At 34.6% G+C, this 25264-nt stretch overlaps 5 protein-coding genes across 5 annotated transcripts; 1 reads left to right on the top strand and 4 right to left on the bottom strand.

The window, feature by feature from the left end:
- Positions 1–1596: 1596 nt before the first annotated feature.
- Positions 1597–3027, bottom strand: LOC130626008 (ATP-dependent DNA helicase PIF2-like). The gene has a single exon (XM_057441127.1). The coding sequence runs from the start codon at positions 3025–3027 to the stop codon at positions 1597–1599; it is 1431 nt and encodes a 476-aa protein (XP_057297110.1).
- Positions 3028–3731: 704 nt separating this feature from the next.
- On the bottom strand, positions 3732–5543 carry LOC130626007 (uncharacterized). The gene is made up of 4 exons (XM_057441126.1): positions 5141–5543; positions 4890–5075; positions 4640–4827; positions 3732–4580 (listed from the first exon to the last, which is right to left on the bottom strand). The coding sequence occupies exons 1-4, from the start codon at positions 5541–5543 to the stop codon at positions 3732–3734; spliced, it is 1626 nt and encodes a 541-aa protein (XP_057297109.1).
- A 1505-nt stretch (positions 5544–7048) lies between these two features.
- LOC130626006 (P2X purinoceptor 7-like) lies at positions 7049–7967 on the top strand. Its single transcript, XM_057441125.1, has 2 exons — positions 7049–7476; positions 7796–7967. Exons 1-2 carry the CDS (start codon positions 7049–7051, stop codon positions 7965–7967), a joined length of 600 nt encoding a protein of 199 aa, XP_057297108.1.
- On the bottom strand, positions 7789–10210 carry LOC130626005 (uncharacterized). Its single transcript, XM_057441124.1, has 3 exons — positions 10073–10210; positions 9400–9997; positions 7789–9218 (listed from the first exon to the last, which is right to left on the bottom strand). Exons 1-3 carry the CDS (start codon positions 10091–10093, stop codon positions 7984–7986), a joined length of 1854 nt encoding a protein of 617 aa, XP_057297107.1. The 5' UTR covers positions 10094–10210; the 3' UTR covers positions 7789–7983.
- Positions 10211–22312: 12102 nt separating this feature from the next.
- Positions 22313–25007, bottom strand: LOC130625572 (uncharacterized). Its single transcript, XM_057440678.1, has 2 exons — positions 24257–25007; positions 22313–23569 (listed from the first exon to the last, which is right to left on the bottom strand). The coding sequence occupies exons 1-2, from the start codon at positions 24541–24543 to the stop codon at positions 23266–23268; spliced, it is 591 nt and encodes a 196-aa protein (XP_057296661.1). The 5' UTR covers positions 24544–25007; the 3' UTR covers positions 22313–23265.
- Between the last annotated feature and the right edge of the window lie 257 nt (positions 25008–25264).

Below are 25264 nucleotides of genomic sequence, written 5' to 3'. Positions count from 1 at the left end.
CCGTCTTTATCTTTCCCACTATTTTTTTGCCAAAATTGAAAGGACCGGTTGGAAACCGGCCCTTTATGTACATTTCGGTACTCCTTGTACCGAGCATAGGTTAGTTCCTAAAAATAAAATGGTGTGACAGTAAGAATAAACTGTAAGATAGATTAAAATCTTGCATTTGGAGATTTAAAGATCTTTGATGGATGGTTACAATGGATTACTTACATCTGTACAACCACCTTCAACCACCTTCTCTACAACATGTTCCTCTTCATTTACACGTCCCTCCTGGACCACGGCTTCTTTGACACTTTTGTCCACCACAATACCCTCTTTTATGTGTTCCGCTATTATAATTTTGTATTGTTTGACTAAAAGGAAAAAAATAGAGGGTGAGTAGTGATCATGTTTTTCAATACAGCAGTAGTACAGCAAAGACATGGTTTTATACCCCCGTTTTTGTCTTCATTTTTTGCAAGTACACAAAATTGTTGTATTTTTAAGTGAAATAAAAAAGTAGAAAACATGTTTTAACCGTGGCTTTTAGTTTGCATTTTCAACATTACTTTATTCGCACACAACAGACTTCGTACAAAATATTTATGGGTAATTATGTCTATATATAAATTTCAGTAATCTATGAAACTTGAGTTTATAACATTAATTTTTGTGGTTATCTTTTAAGAAAGATTCACAAAAAGGCTGTTGTTTAAAAAGTAAATTTCAGAAAAAAAGAAAATAAATTGTTAGGACTGTGTGTAATTCTTAAGTTTTTTTAATTAAAAACAAAGTATATAAGAACATAAGGCTTGATAAAAATATAAACAAAAAACTTGTAAATAAAAAATACAATTATAACTAAACATAAAATGAGATATGCTACACAGCTGTAGGAAATTACCTTGAAACATCTATTATCTTAGTTTTGAAAAAGGTAGGAACATTAATTTTAGTGTACTAATAAAGTAAAATTGAAAATACGTAACAGGGTGCACCACGAGAAGGTAAGCCACGGAATTATGCACCCCACCCTATAAAACACTCAGCTAAATAAACACATTAAAAAAAAACACAGTAATGACAAATAACAACATGGTGAAGTAGGGAGTAGAACTGTTTTTTTAAGTGACAATTAATTTGAACAGGACAATTAATTTGAACAGATTACTGAACATGGCAAACATACCTTCAAAGAGGTACTCAGTAATTTGCCTGAAACGCAACACACATACCTTTCAAGAGGTACACAATAACTTGTTGCAGTACAGCCCACATACCTTTCAAGAGGTAAACAGTAACTTGCTGTCAATCATTGTATCAGTAATAGAAAATTAAAATATTTACAACACTTGTGGAAAAACAACATTCTTTGTGAAACATCTATTCCCTACATAACCTTGTTGATAAGTACTGACAACCTTTACCTTTACTGCAGCAAATGACCGTGCTCGTGAAAAAGCAACATACAATTGTCCATGGCTAAAGCAAGGTCTACGCAAGTATATACCAACTTTCTCAAAAGTTTGGCCTTGACTCTTATTTATAGTCAATGCGTAAGACAATCTTAAAGGAAACTGGGTGCGTTTAATTTGAAAGGGTAGATTTGTATCATTTGGACAGAGGGACACTCGGAATTAACACACGATCACCTCTACGGATACCGGTAAGAATTTCACAATTGATAACATTTGCACGCAGATTCCGAACCATTAACCTTGTACCAATACAAAGACCGTCTTTAAGGGACAGATTTCTTAACAACATTACAACACATCCAACTTTGACATTTAATTGGTGTGGTGGCATACCACTTGGAGTTAAGGAATTAATAAACTCCATGGGATATAAATCAATTTCTTCTTGATCGTCCGAAAGAACAAATTCGATACTGTAATATGTACGGGTATCACCAGGAATTTGATTCAAAATTTGTTCATTTATTTCCAACGCTTTTTCATTTGTTGGAGTTAAGATGACACAACGTGAAAATTCCACATCATCTAATTCACTAAAGATAGAAGTAACAATATTTTCATTAGGTTGCAGAACACATTTATGGGGAATTTCAATACAACCTTGATTTGAATCATCTGGTTTTTGTTGCAAATGACCACCACCAAGGTTTAAAAGAAATTCAGCAAAGACTTGCTCCCCTTCCCCAGCTCTCATGTTTGTGTGGAGGTGGAAAATTCGAGTCAAGTGCCAGAGTTGTGAGCTTTTTAAACAAACTTCTACAATTTGCGCAGGTCCGGCTCTTCTGACGACAGGGAGTACTTGACGGAAATCTCCTCCCAAAAGAATAACTTTACCTGCAAATGGAATTTCACTATTACATATATCCCTAAACATTCTGTCAATAGCTTCCAAAGCATATTTAGGTATCATGCTTGCTTCATCAAATATAAGGATGTCCTGTCTTCTTAAAAATGCTGCATGTTCACTATTGGGTTTGATATTACATGTACAGCCGTCTAAAACAGGGACTGGTAACTTGAATAGAGAGTGGACAGTCTTACCATTCTGCAATAATGTAGCAGCAATACCTGTCCAGGCACAAGTAGCAACACACAGATTTCTCGCAATAACTTCCTTAATAATGTAATTATATGTAAAAGTTTTACCTGTGCCACCTGGCCCATCTAGGAAGAAAATATTGGCAACATTAATGTTATTATTGGTGACGACATTTATAATAGAATCAGCTACATGAAGTTGCTCGTCATTTAACAAAGGCCTGATATTTAGAGCCTCCTGCCTCATTTCTTCAGCATTTGGCAAATCATCAAGCAAAGCTTCCTGTAAAGCAGGAAGACCAAAATCAGTAAGACGCTTACCAAATTGCTGAATAACCGCTTTAATTTTACCTAGCACCATTTGTTCTGCCTGTACGTCAGGGTGGTGACGTAAGTAATCCTCCATCATTGCAGCACGAAAGGATTCCCACAATTCATGTGGGTTATTCGGTTCACCGTGAATCAATATAAAAGAAAACGCTTTTCTCAATTTAGATGGAGAAGCATATTCCACCAACTCATTCATGGTGCGAATCCAAAGATTGTCATCAGCTAGCCTAACTACTCACCGTTTTTGTTGTTGCGTATTTCGAAAAACAAAGTTGTAAGGTATTTCAGTGTACAAAAATCGTTGCGCATGCTGGTCCTGCTGATTTAATTGAAACCAGGCTGTTAACATCGTCTTAGAATTTTCAGCCCTGTCAGCAGCAACAGCCTCGTTGCCTTCCGTAAAAAACACTTGTTGGTGATTTGGAAGGTGAACAGGAAGTCTTATGATGGAATGACTCTGAGTATGCATAGGAAATTCACAGAGACGCCAAGTTACTTCAGGTGCAGATCATATCTAGCATCTAAGAATGTTGTTACTTCATCATGATCGATGCGCTCATTGATTTCTATATGTGCAGTATCATAACCTTTGTAAACATATTTATACAAATACTTAACACTTTTAATTGACACACATGCTTCCAAGTTAATATGTGCCATATATTTTTTACATAGAAAAGGGTTATAAGGCACAACCCACCTATTATCAACATCCAAGTTTCGATTCTTACCGTTCTTCCATTATCAGGACGATGGTACATGGGATAACCGTCTACATTGATAACAGTTCCATCATTAAATTGCTTAGGAAAATGCTTAGTACACTCACCCTCTTTCATGCACGGAGTTGTATTATTAAGGTAGCCACATGGCCCATGGATTATACATGACTTTATTATATCATACAGTTCGGCATCTTGGTTTTGATCCGGAATCAATATCATCAGCATTTTGTAATTTAAACTCATTGTGTAGATGTAAAAGCATATGAACATGCGGTAAACCTCTCTTCTGAAATTCAATAACATCTACATGTGCACACAGAACACCTAATACACTGTCTTTTAAGTCTTTTTTCAAAGCAAGTATTTTTGATTTAAAGACCCTTGCAACCAAATCTGGTCTATCAGAAGCAGATTGACCAGGTAACAAATTAGTAACAATTTCTGGCCATTTTGGATTGCATGTAAAAGTCAAGAACAAATCTGGCTTACCTTTTTGTGAAACCAATGCCATTGCATCAAGATACAACTGATGCATGTTGCGGGGTGAGCCGGAAAAGGTGGAAGGCAAGACAACAACATTACCTGCTTGTAAGTTACGTTGATCTGCAGCATTTTGGATGTAATCCAGAAGTCCTTGGTAGGACTCTGCTCGAAGCTGGTTTTGATTTAGGCGAATAAATGCCAGCCGTTGACCTTCAACTTTAACATATGCATCTACTAAAAATTGCTGAAACAATTTACCTGCTAGATGAAGGGCAGAGAATTCTCTCCTAATAGCAATGCGGTAAATATAATATTCCAACTGGGTTAGCCTATTTCTAACTCTAGTTGCATGCTTCCTGACATGGGCCATGTTTGGGTCCCAACCCGGCTCACCACGTGGAAATAAAATGGGATACACCATAGGATCAATATTGCATGATGTATAAGGGATTTGTCGCAAAGGTTGATTGCGTGGATAAACAACAATATCTCTTGCAGCAGGAGGTGCACCATCATTACCAACAAAGATGGCAGCAACTTCCTGATGCAAGGGGCATTATACCTTCTGCGATCATTACCCTCTCGCATTACCATACTTACAACAGAAGGCTGTCTGTTTTCCGCAGCTGCTCTGGCTGTTTCTTCACGTTCCACTTCAGCCATATTGCTATAAGCTGCAGCATATGGAGAATCCCAGTTAAGAACATCTTGAATTATCTGCGTTGTTTCGCGATTACAATGAGCATGTGTTGGATTCTCAATACGCATGTTTAAGGCAGCTGCAGCTTCTACAATATACAATTGGCTAAAATTAGGTAGTTTATTCTGAGCAGGTAATAAAGCACCATACCTGTGAAATAATTGACCACATATATTCTAAAACAGGGTGGTCCACGACCTGGCGGTGGTCGAATGTTTGCTGACAAAGAAGCAAAACTAAAGGCATTATTGTATACTCTGATATACTTACGAAACTGTTTAGCTTGCGCAGAGTCGTTGCTATGGCACGCAGGGCCACTTTGCCATTGTGACAACACTTAAAATGATTTTCATTATTAAATTTAATAGCTCCACAATGCTGACATACTATATTAAACTCACCTGCAGAATGTGTAGGAGGTAAAACATTGTTAATCCTAGCTAAATTTAGTAAACGTGGAGCCCTAGCTACTCGATGACGCAAAACATCTGCCCTGCGTCTTACTGCAGCTTGCTGAGGTAATTCATTTTCTCTATTCGCACGATGACGTTTTGCATCAGCATGCTGTCGTGCATTTGCATCTGCAACATTTTCTACTGCTCGTCTTGCATTTTGGCGTAGAGCATCTGCTGCTCTACGCTGTTGGGCCTGTTGCAAAGATATATTGGCCCTCCTTCGTCGTACAATTTCAAGATGATGTTGTCTTTGCCTTTCAGCATGCTCAACATCTTCAACATTTTCCAAGCGGGGTAATGCATAATTATGTTCCAATAAGAAAAGTTCATTTGGCTGAGGAAAATCCATTTTATATGGTGTTTTTTTTTAGCAGCTACACCAGTGTTTATTCTTAAGCTAGCTATATGTAGCCCACAGCTATAGGTACGTAGCTAGCTAAAGAATAAAAATTGACGCAGCTAAGAAACAACAAACTAAAATTAAGCAAACACCAAAGATGTAGCTAGCTAGCTAGCTAATTGTATTCTCACAAGTAAAAATAGAAATTAATTTGAAAAGTAGAAATCAGGAAGGGTAAAAACGGCAAATAATTAATGAGATACTTTCCAAAGAATTAATCAGGAAAATTTCTTGTCTTATCTTGCCATAATTTTGTTGCTACATCGTATTTTCTATTTTCTTATCCGGGCAGTAAAAGTGTAACAATTGCCGCGGAAAATGCAATGCTTATTGATTGGCTTATACATATAATCAAGACTGTTGATTGGGTAATTAAATCGAGGCACAAGTGCAGGGAGGAACCGGATTATTTATGTAAATATTTATCCGGTGAGGGTTAAAACATGCGATAAACGGCGATTGAGGTCACGGGGGTAACTATTATTAAAAATGGCGTATTAAAGTAATTCATTCATTTTTATCTCTTAATTTATTTTTTTCATCAAGGTTCATAACTCAAAGTAATTAAATTAATTAAGGTAATAAATTAATTTCTTGAGTTTAGTTCAATTAATTATAAAGTTTTCCATTAAACAACCCCCTGTTTTTTAAAAATTTGCGGAAAGATCAAAGGAATATCGGTAACTCTTTTGAACAGACAGACAGACGACGGCTATTATTATAGAGATGCTAAATGAACTGATTTTTTGTTGATTTGGATGTGCTCCTCAAAACCCGATCTGTTTTACATTTTGTGTTAACTTTAGTGAGGACGGACCGTATATACACACTCTTTTCCAAAAATAATATCTTTGTTGATTCAAATTTACTCCTTATTCTTTTTTAACATTCACATTTAAAATGGTTGGTAAAGGTCACTACAGATCATCATACTAAGAAAAAAAATTTTGTGTTCTTAACCTGCTAATTTTTACAATTTGTCTAGATTTTGGGGGAACAGGGTAGTATGTAATCGAAGAGATGATTTTCCAGATAGAAATTTGATGTTTTTTGACACTTCTGATTAAAATATTAAAAGTTTTCAACGAAGTAAATATTTGAGATGTGTTATTTCTGACTTTATTATTATTGTAAGTGTTGTACATGATTCTATACATTTTTTTGATTAGTGTTTCAAGCTCTACACATAATGATCTTTGTTAAAGGGGAATTAAGCCTCAAACTTAAATAGCATTATTTCGGTTAACATTATGTTCGTTTCCCAAATTCTGGTCAAAATTTTGAAAAATAAATATTATTTGGATTTATGTTAATATAAAAGTTACCCCTTCTATGAGCGAACGGTAAGCGCCATTTAAATTTTCTGAGGCCACGGCTGATTCTGGAGACTGTTATATCGTGACGTATATTACGCTGAAGAAGCATAAGCTTGCGCTGAGCGAAAGTAGCGAGATATGGAAAATTCAAGCTCCTGCTCTGACTCTCCTATTTCAGAAGTAGAATATTCAAGTGACTCTAGCGAAACGTCAGTAACAGGATGTTACATGAATGAGCCTGAATACTCCAAAGCAGAACTTGAAAAAGTGACTTATAAATCTAGTGATAGCGAAGAAGAAGACGAATTGAATTCAAGCAGACTTGAAAATTTGCATTGGTGTACTTGTACATGTTGCGTAATTTATAATTGCTTCACTCTTGTGGAATGCAAGTGTTGCCAAGAATTTTTCAATTTATTGAACGACAAGTTGAATGATAACAAGTGCATCACGATGCACAAGGATTTTGAAATTTTATGTTTAAACCGCACAGTGTTAGAGACAGCCAGCATACGACATCGACGATATCAGAAAAAATATAACGAACTCTCCACATATACTAATAAGTAAGTCCTTAAAAAATATGTTTCTCGTAAATATTTTCACAGACCATATTTCTCATTGTCACACACAAATAAAACGTTCTTATCTTCTCACTTTTCACTTTATAATCTTACAGGTCCATGCGCTATGAATATACACACCATCGCAGATTATTTAATTAAATTAAAAATAATGTCATTCCTTGAATATCTAATAAAAAAGGAGGAGAGCCCATGTGCCTTAAATAACAATTTGTTTCAAAGAAGTTTTGATGAATAAATAATTTTTTTCGAATATTTTTTCCTGGTTTACACTATAACATAAACTTTGATTCCGTTGTAGGGAAATGAGGTACACCAGTTACCGACAGTACACGGCCTGGGTACATTATTATGAAAGGCTTGGAAAAGGATGTCGCGTGGTGATTCTAGCTTGTGTTGTGCGGAAAATAAGGGAAGAATTTCCTGATTCAGATGGAAAATATACTGGATTCAAAGAATTTGTTGACATATAACGGGACTTTAACATTTTTAAACAAACAATAACAACAAAATTTTCGAAGTGTCAGGTCTGGCCGTGTGGGCAATGTTACGTGGTCGACTAAGCTTGTTTACAACTTCTTTACCAGAGATCTTTACCTTTACCCCACTCTCCTTTCTTTCAATTATGTCATTCATTATCGCATCAACAAAACTGAAAGACTTGGGTTCTTTCACAGGTTTCGCGACCCACTCTTTATTCAATTTGCTTGAGACAAACTTCCACTTTTTTTCACCGACCTTCTGACTCCCTTTACGCGCGCATTTTACAACAGCCTGCTTTCGACCAACGTTATTGTTATGGTCCAAGATAGCCAACTTCACTCGGGCGTTCATCACATTCAACTCGAAATGTTGCCGTTTTGGTGCGTACGCTGTTATCAGTGAGTGAAAAACTTCCACGCCCCCTGTGTGGTATGGTTCGCAAAGAAGTTCCATATCCTTCAAGTTTTTTTTATCAAGGACGATTTCTTCCAATGCATTATACGCTGGCAAATGTTTCTCAATCCACTTCTTCTTTCGTGCCTCAGCACTAGAATAGGCTTCGTGTCGGCACCTGGGATACTTGGGATATTGCTTCGCGAAATTATGTTTATTCGTAACATGTTGAAGTATCGACTTCCACATTTGCACCAGCAGCTCTGGGTCACCTTGGCAGTTTTCGGCACACCAGAAAAGATGATTTCCTGTTGGTTTGATCCAATCCTGTAATATTCGCCTATCTTTTCGTTTTACTAATGGTCTAAGTTTGGCCTTCATGTTCTTAGCAAAATGCCATGGATCATACCGATGCATGATATCTAACCTGTTTTCACGTATCCATTTAGCGATTTGCCTGTTTCGATCCGTGGCAACTCTTCCTACAGGATAGTTATCGGAACTTAACTGCTCAAGGCAATTTTTGAAGCCTTGTAACTCCAAGGGCGCCGAACCTTTACCGGTTGTTGTTTGGATTGTGGTTGTCGCAACAATTTTGTTAGACGCTGACGATTGTAAACTATATGTGCAATACTTGGCAGATTTACCAGGTGAGTCAAATCTGCCATCGCCAAGACATGCTTCATTCTCTCCCCGACTATCCTCTCTTGCACTGGCAATATTTTTCACGAAATGGTCGTTTACAGTTGGGATTATCAGTGATCGCTGAACATCATAGTATGTTCGCTGATTGACAAAATTTAAACCAGAAAAATTCGCAACTTTCTTCACCCTTTCATATGTGTTTCCTAAAATGGTAATATATGATTTTAGGTGATCCAGACTGCAGCGTGCTGAATGAGCAGCGAAAATAACAAAAAGTCAACATGTCCGAGAGATGAGGTTGCTTTCAACCCGTTTGAAAACATGGCATAGCCTGCTGTAAATTTGCATATCATCATGCAGCATGCGAAAGAAGATTTTTTTTACCTGAACAAAATATTGCAGAGGATAGCAACAAATTAAATGCTGGCATTTTTCCAAGCATGGGTTGACTTTTCCAGTCAAAAACCACATGCTCATTGATGCAATACCCTTTGTATAGTACACACGTTCCCTGCTCATGCTTTTCGATACTGGTTGCGGTTCCATCACAAGAACGACAGGGCAGTAAGTTAAATATTTCATCTAGCATGCTTTCGAAAACAACAAATTTCTTTTCTTTTAAAATGCTTCGTTCGGTTTCATGAGCATCACTAATATTGATTGACTCTTCTGCACTTTCAGCGATGTAATCAGAGTCTTTTTCATCGTCAGTTGGTAAGGATTGTAATGACGAGTTTATAGGAGAGAGTGAGACGTCCTCACAAACGTGCTTTCTTTTAGAAGGAGTGAAGCAAACAGTTTTTTCTTTGGAATATGCGTGATCGTTTACCACAGCAACGTAATTAGCAGAAATGGAATAATACTCGGGAGCTTGCGCTTCAAAGTCACATGATTCTAACCGATCAGTTTGACAGCTTCTGTTTAAGTCGCTTAGTGATATTTCACATTGAACTCCAACGTTCTTATGGGTTGGTTCAATAATCTTGAAAGATAAAATAACTAAGTTTTACCGAAAAAAAAGTTGCAACAAATCAAAATCAGTTACAGCGTGACTTACATCCTTCACATTTATGATCATGATGGTTTCTTCTTCAACCAAAGTTGGATTTGTTTGAACATTCACAGTTTCGTTTTGAGAAACTTCGTTTTCCGTTAGCAGATGGCCGATAAGCTGTAAAACACAAAATTAAATACAACTCAGTGTAAACAGGACCTAAACAATATCATTTGAAAACACTCCAGAGGTAGTCTAGATAAAAAATAGAAAGAAAACTGATGTAATTATATGTTAGAAAAAAGTGACCAACTTCAGAAGGTGCTAATTCTTCACTTCGTCTAACAGATAATTTTCGTTGCTGTAAATGTTTTGTGCCGTCCATGTTTATTTCATCGTATGTTTTGTGCGAAAATTTTGTTGGCACTGCCCCCGGTACTAACTCTTTCTTTTTTCTTTTCGTAAAATATTCCGGCAATGTTATTTCTTTTTTTAAACAATCTGGGTGAAAATGATCTTCGCATAACACAGCGTCTTTACCAAATTTCAACGTATTGATGTTCACATCGGCACGACCCATGTTGTTTATCCATCTCAAACAACGCAACTTTTCTTCGTTACTGTTCGGTCGAGGAATCATAAAAAAAGACTTCTTCACCTCTCCTTTCCCAGTACTATTTCTACAGCCATAAGCTTTACAAGTAGGCATCGTTTTTGGAAGAAAGATAACATCAACAAATACGCCGTTACGTTTGTTCACATTGTGTAAAGAAGATCAAAAAATTGAAATGAGCGTAAAAATACGTCATAGATCTCCATCGCAGATTCTTTATGATTTAAACATGGCGATTACTGTTGTCAACTTTTATGCTAGAAAAGGGATGTAAATTCGAAGAATTTCAATTTTTTTTATATACCATCAAAATAAGTAGGGTTTGTAAAAGATATTTCCGAAGAAAAAAAATTTGGGCTTAATTCCCCTTTAAAAATAAAAATAAAATGTGTTCTTAACGGGTTGATTTTTACATTCTGTATAAATTTTTGTGGGAGAGGATGGTATGCAACTGAAATGACTGATTTTGGTAGATTTAAATTTGATGTTTTCCAAGCTATGGCTTTTTCATATTTTTGTATTCAACATAATCACTTATAAGATGTACATATTTGAGATGCGTTATTTCTGACATTGCTATTATCCGTGTTGTGACTGTCGGTGTTCGTACTGTTGGTTTTGTGAGTATTTGTGTTGTGAGTGTCGATGTTGTGAGTGTCGTTGTTGTAACTTTTTATAAACTAGATTTTGCACCTTGCAAGCTGTTCTTTTTTTATTTTGTGTAAGATTTGACATTTGACATTTTGTGTCAGATTTTAAGAACATTTTTTTTTTGTATATGCACTAATGACGTCAGCAAAACATCTAAAGCACCCTATTTTTTCAATGGCCTTTTGCCTAAGTGGATTTTTCCACGGGCCTTATCGACTAGTCTATATAATAATACGCCAGTTTCGTGTCTCTGTGACAGGCAAAGTGGATGTGCTTATTTTCCTTTGATGTTGCCGAAAAATGCATGTCTAATATGTTAAATTTTCTGACATTACGGCGCGATGTCAATAACACTACTTTAACGTCAATATCCTATATTAAGTTAATGAAGTTATTTAAGTGCACTCAAAACTTTGAGGCCAAAACGAGGTGGAGACGTCAATGATTTTTCACCGCGTGGATAACTAGGGACCACCTAGGACCAATGTGGGTAATTTTCCCAAACCTGGGTCCCCAAATCCGTTTCGGAATGGACGGGTTGATGACATCATCAAAAAGCATTCACACCCTAATAGCTCTTCAGCCGTTTGTCAAAAGTACATGATTCTATAAATTTTCTTGATCAGCGTTTCAAGATCTATGCAATGAACAGGTATACAAATTTTCAAAAAATATTTTTAGGTTGTGTTTTGACGGGCCATTGCTGACGTCAGCAAAAGTTTTAAACCTTCATATCTCCGTAGGCGTTCATCAAAAGCACATTTTTTCAATTTGTTCTCTTTCGGATGAAGCGAAATTTAGCAATCAAAGTAAAAAATTGATTGGACTTTTATTCAGCCTTGCTAGCTTGTGACCTACTGAGAAAGCGAAAGATAAGCAGATGTGTTGTCTAAATTATTTGTTAGATAATTGAATTTGGGTGTATAACGTTTTTTAGCCGTTTTTTTAAGAGCTAAATTTTTCCTTAAATGTTAAGTTTGTTGTTGTGTCTTGAGCCGGAAAATATTTTCTTTAAGCACTTAGTCTAACCTTGATAGTTTGTTTTAAATATGAACATTTGTATGACGCACAAAATTGAATAGAAGTTTACTTTTATTATATTTAACTTATATTATATTAAACGAACTGAACTTTTTTGTGTCTAAGCAATGGGCCGTTACATGTAATAGAATTGCCATTAGCCACCTGTAGTAACTTTAGCATGCTTTATTTTAGTAAGGCATTATACATTTTCAGGCCATAGTCATGCTAAAAACATATTGAGAATAATGAGGATAGTATTTGTGAAAAAAGTTAAGAACATCGAAGTTGAAACTAAAACACACTATTCTTATAAAAACAGCGTGTGTATCCTCTAGAGACGAATTTATATAAACTGTAAAAATTAATTATTCCGTGGTTACTGTTTTTAACACTACAGACTGTGGGACTCAGTGTTGATGTCGTTATAGAAAACCTAAACCTAAAACCTAAACTTAAATCAATGTTTACATCTGTTATGTTACGATCGTTTGAAATATATTCGATTCTCAAATTCGAAAACGCTGTATGAATTAACGATGACTTACGATGTTCTGTGATACGTGGGTATTTTTTCCGTCTTCTCTCGAATCATCCGTAGAAACGAGATATATAAGCACTTATTTAAGAAAAAATTTAGAAGAATGTGCATTGCATTATTTTCATTTTTTGCAATTTTCTTTCTGTTAAATTATTTAACCACTTGACCAAGCGTGAAAACAACACAGTTAGTTTGTAATGTGCGTTATGCCTTCCAGATAATATTTAAAAAATAGCATTATACTTTTTTATCCCATTGTATGATCAGTGTTCTTATTCTCTATGTTCGCCGAAACATATATTTTGCCAGAAATCACAAAAGAATTCTTTCATAAAAATACGTCTTCTAAATAGATCATCAGGGACTCTTATACATGTAAACACATCGCCACTTTTATCATTAAAACATAAAACATAGACAATCTTTACGTTTCAGTGGCTCCGTGGGGAATAATTATGACTTTTTCTTAAATCTTGAGCGTTTGGAAAGAGTGCTTAGTGGATAACAACATTCAACAAGAAACGTAAGAATATAAGTTTTTAGAAAAATCAACTGTTCATTTGACTTTTGATTTGATTATCAAACTTATTTATTTACCGTTTTTCATTTTAGAGAAGAACGACATGGCTAACAATGTTGTAAGTATTTAAAATATAAAGCCTTCCCTTGTTCGTTAAAATTTTACAACGCTTTTTCTTTGATTGTTCGTAGATTCTGTTACATACAGCAACGCGTAATAAAACACATCTACAATGCAACGCCTTACGCAAGTGCTTTAGGCATTTCAACTGACATGCAAAGTAAAGACTTGTCCCTGTTCTTGTATGTCACCTAGAGTATTGCGTATGCGAGTACTGATTTTTGCGTCGAGGTGCTTGTGGCAGTTCTTGGTTGCGAATAATATTTAAGGCAATGCATTACTTTTTTGTTATGCCGTGAGTATAATTGATGAGGTTCACGTTGTTGTTAAGCATTTCTGTTGCTAAAATGTGCTTGGTTGCAACTTGCTATCTAATCCGCAAAATTTGCCTTTTCATTTCAACGACAATTTTTCTTAACCCTCTTGTAAAAGTGCGATGGAAATAAATCACCCCTTCCCGCGCACACCAACCAGGTTTTTCGACATTATCGAAATCTTAAATAAAACCTTACTTATCTTGTAGGCTTCAAAAGCAAATAGCTACATCTGCAGTTGTCCAATCTTCAGTCATCACATTCATGCTTTTCCCATTCGATGAAATTCTTAAACGCTATTCTACCCCCCGCCAACTTATTTTTTTACCAACATTTTGCCGAATCTGCTTTTGATAAAAATATGGTCACTTTCAGCATCCATCCAATTTATTGAAGTTGTCAAAATCCGAAAACATGTAACAAACTCTATTTTAACACGTTATATATTGAAATTTTAAACAAAATAGTTTTAAGATTTTAGATAACATCGTAACTTGTCTAGTTACGGTCTAGTTACGATGTTATCTAAAATCTAGCTTTTCAAATTCAACATCAATCCACTTAAGTCCTTATATTTTTTCCTCAGTTACTTTTCTAACAGGGCGAAGCCTGTATTTGCATTTAATATAAAATTATATATACGAACACAATTTATGTCAAAATGAAATTCCTGGTTGACTTTTTAGTTTGTGAAAACAGATGCAATTTCCATTTTTTCCGCGGGTATTATCTTTTGCATAACAAGGAAAGAATTGTAAATTTTGGGATTTACACAAAATGCGTTTCTTTGTCCTAAAAATTTTTTGTTTTGACGGGTCGCAACACGCGCAATTTGTGTGCATCTTTTTACGCTCAAATCAGCACTAAATATATCTGTAAAAAGCCGAACCTTGCTAAAATTACTCTCCTCTAATACAAGTTTAAATAATCTTTCTCCTCTCTATCCAACTTTTTGACTGTCTTTATGAAAAAATAGCGAATTTGTTTGACAGTAAGCTGATTTGTTGTTCTTTACCTAATTACAAAAATAATTTTCTGCAAAATCAATGATTATAAAATTGACATCGTCCACCGTTAAACTTTAAAAATTACTATGCTATAAAATTTTATTTCGTAGATTATGACATTTTACATTCACAAACGTTAAATATCTTAACAATCCGATTGGTACAACATATTTTTACCGAGAGCCGCGGAAAAATCACGTTAAAAAAAGTTGTGTTACTTCTATTGGTGAGGTTTCTTACCTGGTTTGCCATAACCCAGTTTTGATCGACAGATAAATAACCATTATTAAAGAGATAAAAATATGAAAAATTAAATAACAATGTTCAATACGTTAAATTATCTATTAAATTATCCCCCCCCTTTTAAACTTCTTTAATAACTTCTGATGTGTTTATAGTTACACCTTCAAATTTTGTTATTTAGCTTTGTGACTTCTTAGTTAATATTGTTATATTATTTTTTGTTTCAATTTTTATTGTTACTAAATTCATCGCAATTATACAACAATTAACAAAATTCAAATTTAGTGGCTTTTTCTATATGTCACCGATATTTGATGACGTCATCACCAAAATTGCTGACGTCACCAATTTTTTTTTCAACAAATTGTCTAATAATACCTCCATAACACTTGTAAGTTTCAAGCCCAACGGACAACAATTGTACACAGGGGGATTGAATCAGCCCCCCCCCAGCATTAAGGAGCCCCTGAAATGCCCAGCACGAATAGGGTTAAAGCTCCCTCACAAAGCTGAATTCATTCAAATTTAATCGCAGCAGCGCAAAATGCTGCTCTTTGTTTAATTCATAAAAAAAAACAGTTTCAAAGTTATGACGAAAAGCTTCTCGTTCTAATTAGTTTCATGAACAATTTAATTTAAATTGTATCCCGACTTCCTCAAATTATTGATTTAATGAGACAACAGTCTCGATTAACCACACATGTAATTAATTATGCAACAATGCGCTATAGGACGTGTAACAAACAACAAGTTTTTTGAGACTTTTCTGCAAAATAAAATTGCTGACTGATTGATACATATAGACGGGGAAATCACGGGTCGTTTTTCCTGTGTTTTTATTAAACTAAAGCTTCAATAAAATATTTTGACCAGGGTGTTATGGCTATATGGATGTGCAACACGGTTTATCTGTGTATTTGAAGCGTTAACTCCCGTTTCACGAGTAGGTTTTGAACTTTCGCAGAAATTTATTTAGCAAATAGAAAGATGTTATCTGATTTTTTTTCTATGACGGATTAACAACATAAGCTGTGTTTTTGTAATGGAGTCATCACACATGGTCAAAAAATGGAACCGTGAATTTAGGAGTCCAATTGTTCATAAATTTTTATGACGTAAATCACTGTTCGTGAAAACTAATGTATTCGAATGTATAAGTAAGTTTATAAAATCAATTTGTTAAAACTTGTCAATTATATCCAAATCCAAGCAATTTTAGAGAAATATGACGCAATGTATAATCCAAGAAATTTGTCTTTTATTTTTTTAGTTATACGCTGAGGTTAATAGTATGGGGGATTTGGAGGCCACAGAGCACAATGGTGTTTCTGGCCTCCAAATCCAGCGTCGACAAGTAAGTACTGTTTATCTTTTTTTTTTAAGTAGAATGAAAATAGGAGCAAAACTTTAATCAGTGTCTTAAAACGTATTAAAAGCCTGATATTGAAAAATCAAAGTTGTCAAGTTGAATCTTTCGGTAATATCCAATGAACATTGCATCCTTATTGTTCTTTTGTTCACTGTTTAATGTGTACCGTGGGAATGCTTGAAGATGTTTTCAAAAACAACTTTTAATTTTTTCGAATAGTCAAAAGGACTCTATGAAAGAAATTAACCCCCAAATATAATTTTTTCTTTTTTTTTTTAAGTTCTCGTTTTCCGTAAGTTATTCTTTAATTAACCTATGTGTCATTGTATACATGGTTTGTGGCTTGTGTAGCTCTGAGAGTAAAAGGGGTACAATATAGCACAGTTAGTACAATTGTAGAGTGCCTTAATACAGTATCAATTCAAGCAAGTAGCTACAATACTGGTAAAATCCTATACGAATAAAAGTCTCATTAAAAATATCCACAAGCAATAATTTATTTTAGAAGATGCTGTTTTGCAAGCCAAAAAGTGGTCAAAAATTTTCCATTCTCTAAAATACAATGAGCAATATTGTAGTTTAAATACTGAACAGCAAACAGAACAAAAACAAAAAAATTCCATATTTTACGCTCAATTATACAATTTTGAAGATGTTAAATTAATGCTTTTCTAGTGGTATGAAGTATCCGTATAACTTTACCTTTCAATGGTACTAAAAAGCTTACTATTTCTGTTTATTATAGTGCGAAACCAAGCCTGTTTGTTGCGGGCGCAAGCCGTGCTGCAAAGCATGCAAAAAGAATAATGTACGTAAATTTCTTTTTTTGCTAATTTTTTTCTCGACCTATTTTGCCATATATGCAGTTTAATACAAAACACAGAGAATGTGATGTCATAGCGCATCCGAATTGCAATCGTTAATGTTGAAGATATTCATTTACAGCTTTTTACTCAGCGCAAAAAACACGTTTTGTGACAATGTTACAGAAATGTTAAACACGTGTTGTGGATAATGCAATATAGTTACAGTTATATGAGTTGGAAACGTTTTTTCTTTTTTTAAAAACCTTTTAAAAATTTAAAAAATAACATAAAGATTACAACATTATCTTCTCGCTTCTTTTAATTTTAAGTCCAAATTTTTCATTGAGATGTATTCTGTAATTCAATGTACGTTTACAGCATATGCTTTTTATTGTTCTCAATGCGTTACAATATTTTGATGCCATTTAAATTTTTTTCCATGTTAACAATTACGTGTTGATATACAAAATCATGTACTCAATCTTTAAGAAAATCGTCAAATTTGTTTTTCGGTTGTCAAGCCATTGTATTGCACTAAAAGGTTTGAGGTCAAATAACCGACGTCATCTTGCGCAGGGTTATTAGCAACCACTTGGTAAAATCCAAAAGCTAAAAAATTAGACTTATCGACTAAATATTTTTATAATTTTCTTTAACCCAGTGCATCGCCGATAAAATTGTTCTGTAATTTATCAAACTTTGACATTAAAAGTATACTGACGTCAAAGAAAATTATATTAAGTTGGTGAAGTCATTTGCAAGTTTATGGCTAAGTAACTTGAAAACGGGTGAAAATAATTGACGCCATTTCTTGCGTATCCAGGGATTACCTGGGACTTACTTTTAAAAGCTGGTTCAAACCGCTCGTTTTAAAACAGACAAGTTAATGACGTCGTCAAAAAAGCACATCACTCTGTACAATTATTTTTGGTTCAAAATAGGGAAAACAGGTAAAAAAAAAGTTCTAAAAGATATTTTGTACATTGGTCGAACTCGGCTGACGACGTCATAAAACAAATAAAGGATTTCTTTTTTGCCTAACTGAATTTTTTCACAGGTCTTTTCCCTTAAACAAACACGTTGAGTGTTTCTGTGTTTCTATGGCAGGCAGAAGGGTTACGTTCATTTTCAATATAACCTTAACCAAACATTATCGGCAACTCCCAAACAAAGGTTTTTCAAAATCGTTTTGTGCATTGCTGTGAATTTTCTGACGTCATCTTATTTTCAAAAAACTTATCCTTTCAACCGCTAATCAAAACCGCGCGATTCCATATATTATTTTAATTACGCTCCACACGATACCGACAACGGGTAAAGATATTTGGCATTACCGCACCTTGCTCACGTAATCGAAATCTCTTTGCCATTTTTCTTCTGCCTCGACTAGTAAAGTTTTAGATCAAATAACTGGGAAACGAGTTGGTGACGTCGGTCTTTTTTTAACCGCGACTTCCTTGGACAAAGCTATTTAAGTTCCCGAAGGTTGGTCACCAAATCAATTGTGTAAAACTTGGTTTAATGGAGGTCATAAAACTTAAATATTTTTTTTTTTAATTGTTACTAACAATCATGCGATCTTATTATTTTTTCTGGATCAGCGATTTCTTTTGTGTATTTCGGCAGGTGTTTGGTCATGTCAGCTTTTTATATTATTATTTAGCTAAATGAAGAAGAAGTTGAGGCTGCTGAAATGCGTCGGCGCCGCCAGCTAAATCAAGGTGCGGAAAGACGCCGACACCAATAGCAGCGTCAACAAGAACAACAGCAACAACAACATATAGTTGAGCGGTTGCAGGAAGAAGTATTATTCTTTAAATATACGTCTAAGTAACCGAATGCGTGAGTAACCGAATGCGTGACATAAAATTTTACAACCTCTGGTTTGTTATGACATATGTACTATTTTTTTATGTTCTAGATCTCTGCACTAAAGGAGGAAATATATGTGTGTTCGAATAATTCATTGATTTTTTGTTATATATATAAGACTCTGATATCAATTATTTCGTAATTGCATACATAGTGCCACTGCTACAGGATACAATGATGTCAAATATAAAGTGCTAAAATAAGCACAGGATAAAGATTCAAATGATTGCTTAAAACTTTACTGTGTGACAACTGCTCTTTCGAAGTTTTTGACTAATTTATTTCTTGAGTAGTTTTAGTTTGATTGCATCGTGATCACAATGGTAATACACATTTTTACCAGGGGCCTTGACATTATACGTGGAACTCATGAGTAAATATAAATGTGATGAATAAGTTAGTCTGACATTTGAGTGGAGCTGTTACAACTTGTTTATATTCAGTTATATTCAGATATGAAGGCAATTTTCGTAACTCAATGCATTTACATTAAAATCACCAAGGATAACATCGACCGTTTCGTTTCCCAAATGTACTAAATAATGCAGTGACTCTTCATGAGACGCTCGTAACAATTTAAACATATTGCACCTTAAATTGTTACAACATCAGACAACTAAAAGACTGGAAAGTATATCTGCATCGTTGTTTGTCACACTAAGTTTAATGGTTTAACACAATAATTACTTTCCATGAGAACACTGTCACATTTGATATCGCCTTTACGTTTGGTTTGAGACCTTGTATTAAGCAGAGTTACTCCAACAATTGTGGACAGCGTCGCGATGTGAATTATATTTCGCACTGTTGCATGCAAGAAAAGAGATTACAAAACTCTAGCTCGGATTGGTTTTTATTTTAAAAACAATGATTCGAGCCTGAGGCAGTTGTTATTTTTCAGTAAAATCGTAGCTTCTGTTGTTATAAAATTGTTCTTATACAAAAAAGGCAAGGGTTCAAGTAACCTGGCCTGAAAAACATTTAAATTTGAGCGAAAAGTAAGCAATTTAATATAAAAAACATACAGATTTACAAACTTTAAAAAAGTAACAAATCGGAGTCGACATTGAAAGTTCCAAATTTTGCGGTGGAAGTTATGGAAAATTTTGCTACAGAAACTTTTTGCAAATTAATGATTTTTAAAATTTATGTAGAATATTGTGGAATAATTTCCGCAAAAAAAAGTTTCACAAAAATTTCTTGCCCTAATAATTTGTATCCTTACAGTAAGCTACTGCTTTGTCGGACAATGGTTAAAAAGCGTTGGTTTGGAGATGTGGCACCGCTTACGTAAGTTACGTCACATCTTACATGCAACTCTTATGTGAGGTTTTTTACGAACAAAACATTTTGCTCAAAAGAAACACGGCGTAAAGGGACATAGACCGAAATGAAATGAACAAGTTCGATTTAGGATTTAAGTTCCATTTTAATTTAAAATAAAGGCTATGTTTTTCAAATGTTTATGTACAAAACAAAATGGCGAGTAATTATTTATAGAAACCCATACATTCCTGTTAATATAACATAGAAGCCAAGTACGCAGCCCATTTCACCAAGGCATTTATGTAGTCCAGTCTGTACGACGTCGCAGAGATGTCAACACCTGACAGATTGATTGATTGATTTACCGTCGGTTATTATATACAATAGTTCTTTAAAAAAAATAATATTTTGCAAAAAACTAATCAAAACCGACCAAATATTTTTATATATTTACAATTTAGATGAAAACTATAATAAATAATGAATAAATAATAAATAAAAGATAAACATTTCCCCCTCTCCCATTTTCGTATTGATTACGCAAGTTATGGAATCAATTGCCGACACTTTGTGCATGAACAGTGAGAGCCATTCCATTTTTTAATCATTTGCTTAAATTTAACTAGATCTTCGCAACTCTTCGTATGAAAAGGAAGTTTATTCCAAACTTTTGGGGCTAAACATCGCAAACTGTTTAGACCAAAGGTGCTTGTTTTTACACTGATGGTTTTTAGGTTGTTCATGTTTTGACTTCTTACTGGCCTATCAGTTTCCTCAAAAAGGAAAATATCTTTCATGAAAGAAGGACTGATGTTTCTCCGAATTTTAAATATTTCTATGCATAAATATCTGTGCCTTAGTAATTCCATATAATGTTTATTTGGGGGGCAATCAACTGGTCTTGGGTCATCATGAATAAATCTTAAAGCCCTGTTGTGGAGTTTTTCAATTTTCAAAAGAGATTTCGAAGAAGAGAAATGCCAAACTAAGGGACAATAATTAAAATTTGCATACACGAAGCTTTGTGCTAAAATAGATCTTGTTTGCAATGATAGTACATTTTTAAATCTAAATAATGCATTCAGCTGGGCTGAGGCTTTTCGACAAAGATTACTAATGTGCAAGTTGAAATTTAATTTATCATCAATTGTTACTCCTAAAAGTTTTACGGACCTTTCTGATTGTATGACTCTATCGCCAATGTTTATATCAAGCTTCGAGTTATCAATTTTGGCTCTTGATAGAAGGATCGAATGAAATTTGTTTGGATTTGCTATCATTTTGTTATTATTTAACCAAGAAAGAGCAATTTCGGATTCCCTTTCTAAAGTCTTAATGAGATTTTTAATAGTGTTTGATTAAGCTGATATCGTATTGTCGTCTGCGTAATTATGTAGGTCACTATTTACAATAAAATAAAATAAATCATTCATAAATATATTAAAAATAATTGGGCCCAACACAGAACCCTGAGGCACACCTGACAAAATTAATTCAAATATACTATACTCCGCATTTACTCGTGTGGATTGTTCTCTGTTTGTAAGATACGATAGAATATACTCAAGTGATTTTACATCAAAACCGTAAGCAGACAGATTTTATCGGTCGGGCGATGTCAATGTCCTCTCGCTTTCCTGACTGCGTGACTCTGTCGACTTTTCCAAATCTAATTGCGATTTAGTGAGATATTCAGTGGCATATCAAAAAGTTGTTTTTATAGTTTAGTTCTTCTTGCAGATTTATTATAACTTTTCCTAAGAATTACAATTACTGACACGCCAGTACATGCGGACTGAAATGTTTCTTATAGTGCACAAGCCCAGCTTTTAAAAATCCGTAGCATAACATGGAATTTGTTGGAAATAATCTTTTTTCTGTTTTTTTTCCATTTGTGTAAAAACTTCTCGTAACATGAAAAATTAAATGTGCCAAAAGTTCTTTAGCGAAAAAAAACTTATTTAAATTATCAACCCAGTGTTATTTTAATATCGCGGTAATTTCAAATAAAAATATTGTTAAAATTATGGAGTATGTATTTCATTTTCCACTCACGAGAGTATAAACAAAAAATAAAAATACAAAAAATAACAGAAACCGAAAAAATTTTTAGCTGATGCCAACTGGAACACTTTATGTAAAACATTGCGACCAAAGCGATACAGTTTAAAAAGATGCTTTAAATTTGACCATCCTTGATTTTCCAGCTTGTTGTGGAATGTGCAGGATGAATTAATACAGTTTAATTTCATAAGTTAACTTTGGGATAGGGAGAGATGTCCTGTGTGTAAGGTTAAGAAAACAACTTCTTTTATTTTAATATGACCGATTCAACCACTCTCTACAGGGGCGGATCTAGGATTTCTGATGTACCCCGTCGTAAAATGTACTTATATTAGTGACACGCAAAGGCCCACCATGGTTGGGCCTGAGGGGCCAGAAAATTTTTAAACATTGGAGGATCCTAGATTGTCTGAAAACAACATTCCCGCATCTAAATTGTAAATTATTTTGAAAATAAAAAGGCTATTTGTCATTCATACAGCATAAAACGAAAATCGTTACCGTGTCATCTTTTCAACAATGTTGTTTGGTTGCTTCTCTTTCTTGCTGAGTTTCTATTGTTATATATGAAGCCTATGAACTAAAGAAACAAGATTATCTCATATAATTTATAGATGTTAATAGGCCGTTTCGCTCAATATCAGAGCTCATCAGCATGCCTAGGATAACAAAAAATGTCATCCAGACATGGACAGCCAAATAAAAAAGAAGTAAAGAATTAAGATAACAAGATACAATGATGAGGAAAAAATAGAGAAAAATTTAGCTGTCATTGGCATATTCATATGTAAAAAATACAGGATAACTTGACAACTGCAACTATGTTCTACTATTTCTTGACAGTTTTCAATTAAATGATAATGAATATTGCAATGAAATGGTTTGATATGAATAAAAATGAATGCAGGATAAAATGACAACTGAGTAACCCCATAGTCCCTGCAACAGCAGCATGAGATACTGACATTGCTAAAATATTTGATGGACTTAAAGATGGATATTTGTCAACAAATAAATTGGGGCGAGAACTATAATACTCAGAATTGACAAAAAGTTCAATGCAAGCAAGTAGCCTTAACTGTTGCGTCAAACTATTATCACCTACCAGACATAAGGATATGGAGCTAAACAAGCAATTTCCAGATGATTCGGACCTAAACAGTGAAAAATAAATAAATATTTCTTAGAGAAATTAAAGAGAATTCACTTCTCAGAGCAAAGACACTAAGTTTTAACATATTGAGAAGAATCAAAACCATTATTAATTCCACACACACACATCCCAGCTAGCTTGTGGCGCCGTAGATTAGTGGTTATGTGGCGCCGTAGATTAGTGGTTATGTGGCGCCGTAGATTAGTGGTTATAGCTCTCCTACTCTGTGCGGGAGACAGGGGTTCGATTCCTCTTGACGGCGATTCAACATGGGCCAGTGAATGTTAAATTGGGAAGATGGCATACTGTGTGGGCCGTTGGATGTTGCCGGGAGTTGTCTAGTAGAGCGCGGGCTCTAATTGGGTCTGCATAGCTCAAAATGAGCATTAAATACTCGACTCTCCATCTACGCCATGGCCCCTCCTGGAAATAATAGACAGGGTATATCCCTCGATATTTGTGAGGCTAGCCATGTAAAATATGCACATCTATCTATCTATCTATCTACCATAGATACGGTTGCTAGCTCTCCAAGAGTAATAATCAAAACAAAAACCACGAATACATGTAGCTAGCTAGCTAGCCATAAGTAGTTCATGGTGATGACATAGTGATGTACACTTAATTACTATGGTAACAAATGGTCAGCAAAAATCAGAAATGGAAATTACAGAAAATAAAATCTTACCTCAATGCAACACAATTCTTGGAAGAAACTGATGCAGGAAGATAATTCAAAGCATCTTCATTCACACCAATTTCTCCACAAGAAAGTACAGCATAAAGCTGTTCTGTGTTTAAAAACACATTTTTATTTGAATTTATCCATTTCTCGGAACAAATATTAAATATTTCAATCAATTTCTGCAAATCTTCGTCTTGAAATAATTTCAAAACATCTTCTCTCACTGAACTAAACGCCATGTTGAGCAATGATGTTGAGGAAGATATGAAAATGAAGACTAGCGTGAGCATTTTGGCTTTTGAAGGGTATTGATTGTTAGCCAATCACAACTTAAGAAAACTTCTGTAATGACCAATCAAATCCTGCCGGTGTTCTTCTCCTGCAAACCCGGCACTCTAGACCAATAAGAGTTAAGAATAACCTCATTGCTCCGGCAAAAACCTGCAGGGCCGGGTCCATATTTTTCTATCCGCCATCACGGCAGCAACAGCGGCGGCAATGTTATTAATTTTTATATTGATGAGCGCTCAAATGAATACATTATTACACGCCCCAAATATTACTGGTTAGTACTAAATATTTGAAAATTAGATAAATTATACTTGTTATTTTTAAACCCCGTCCTTTGACCCAATTGACGGGGTTTGGATCCGCCCCTGCTCTATGGCAACATTTTGACAAAATTCAAGAGGTTTGATAAAGAACAATTAAAAATACCGCAGTAACCATCATGCTTTTGATATTCTTTCTTATTCGACATGTCGTTAAATTAGTACACAGGAGCGGTAATTAAAGCTAAAGTTACAAGTCAAAGATATTTCCCTTTTTGGAGTCTTGTTTGAGAGATAGATAGGGTGTGTGCTTCAGACTTAATGAGTCCTAATTGCAGAGCATGTTATGGACAACGGATGTACCTTTAAAAATATCAACTTTTCATTAACTTCTTTTTCAACTTTGACTTAGTACTTCACATTACTAATTACAGCACCGTATTTTTACATTAAGTGCATA

This window comes from Hydractinia symbiolongicarpus, chromosome 14, assembly GCF_029227915.1.
Source record: "Hydractinia symbiolongicarpus strain clone_291-10 chromosome 14, HSymV2.1, whole genome shotgun sequence".
NCBI lineage: Eukaryota > Metazoa > Cnidaria > Hydrozoa > Anthoathecata > Hydractiniidae > Hydractinia > Hydractinia symbiolongicarpus.
The sequence above is the reverse complement of the archived record's forward strand: the minus strand, read 5'-3'. Positions and strand labels throughout refer to the sequence as shown.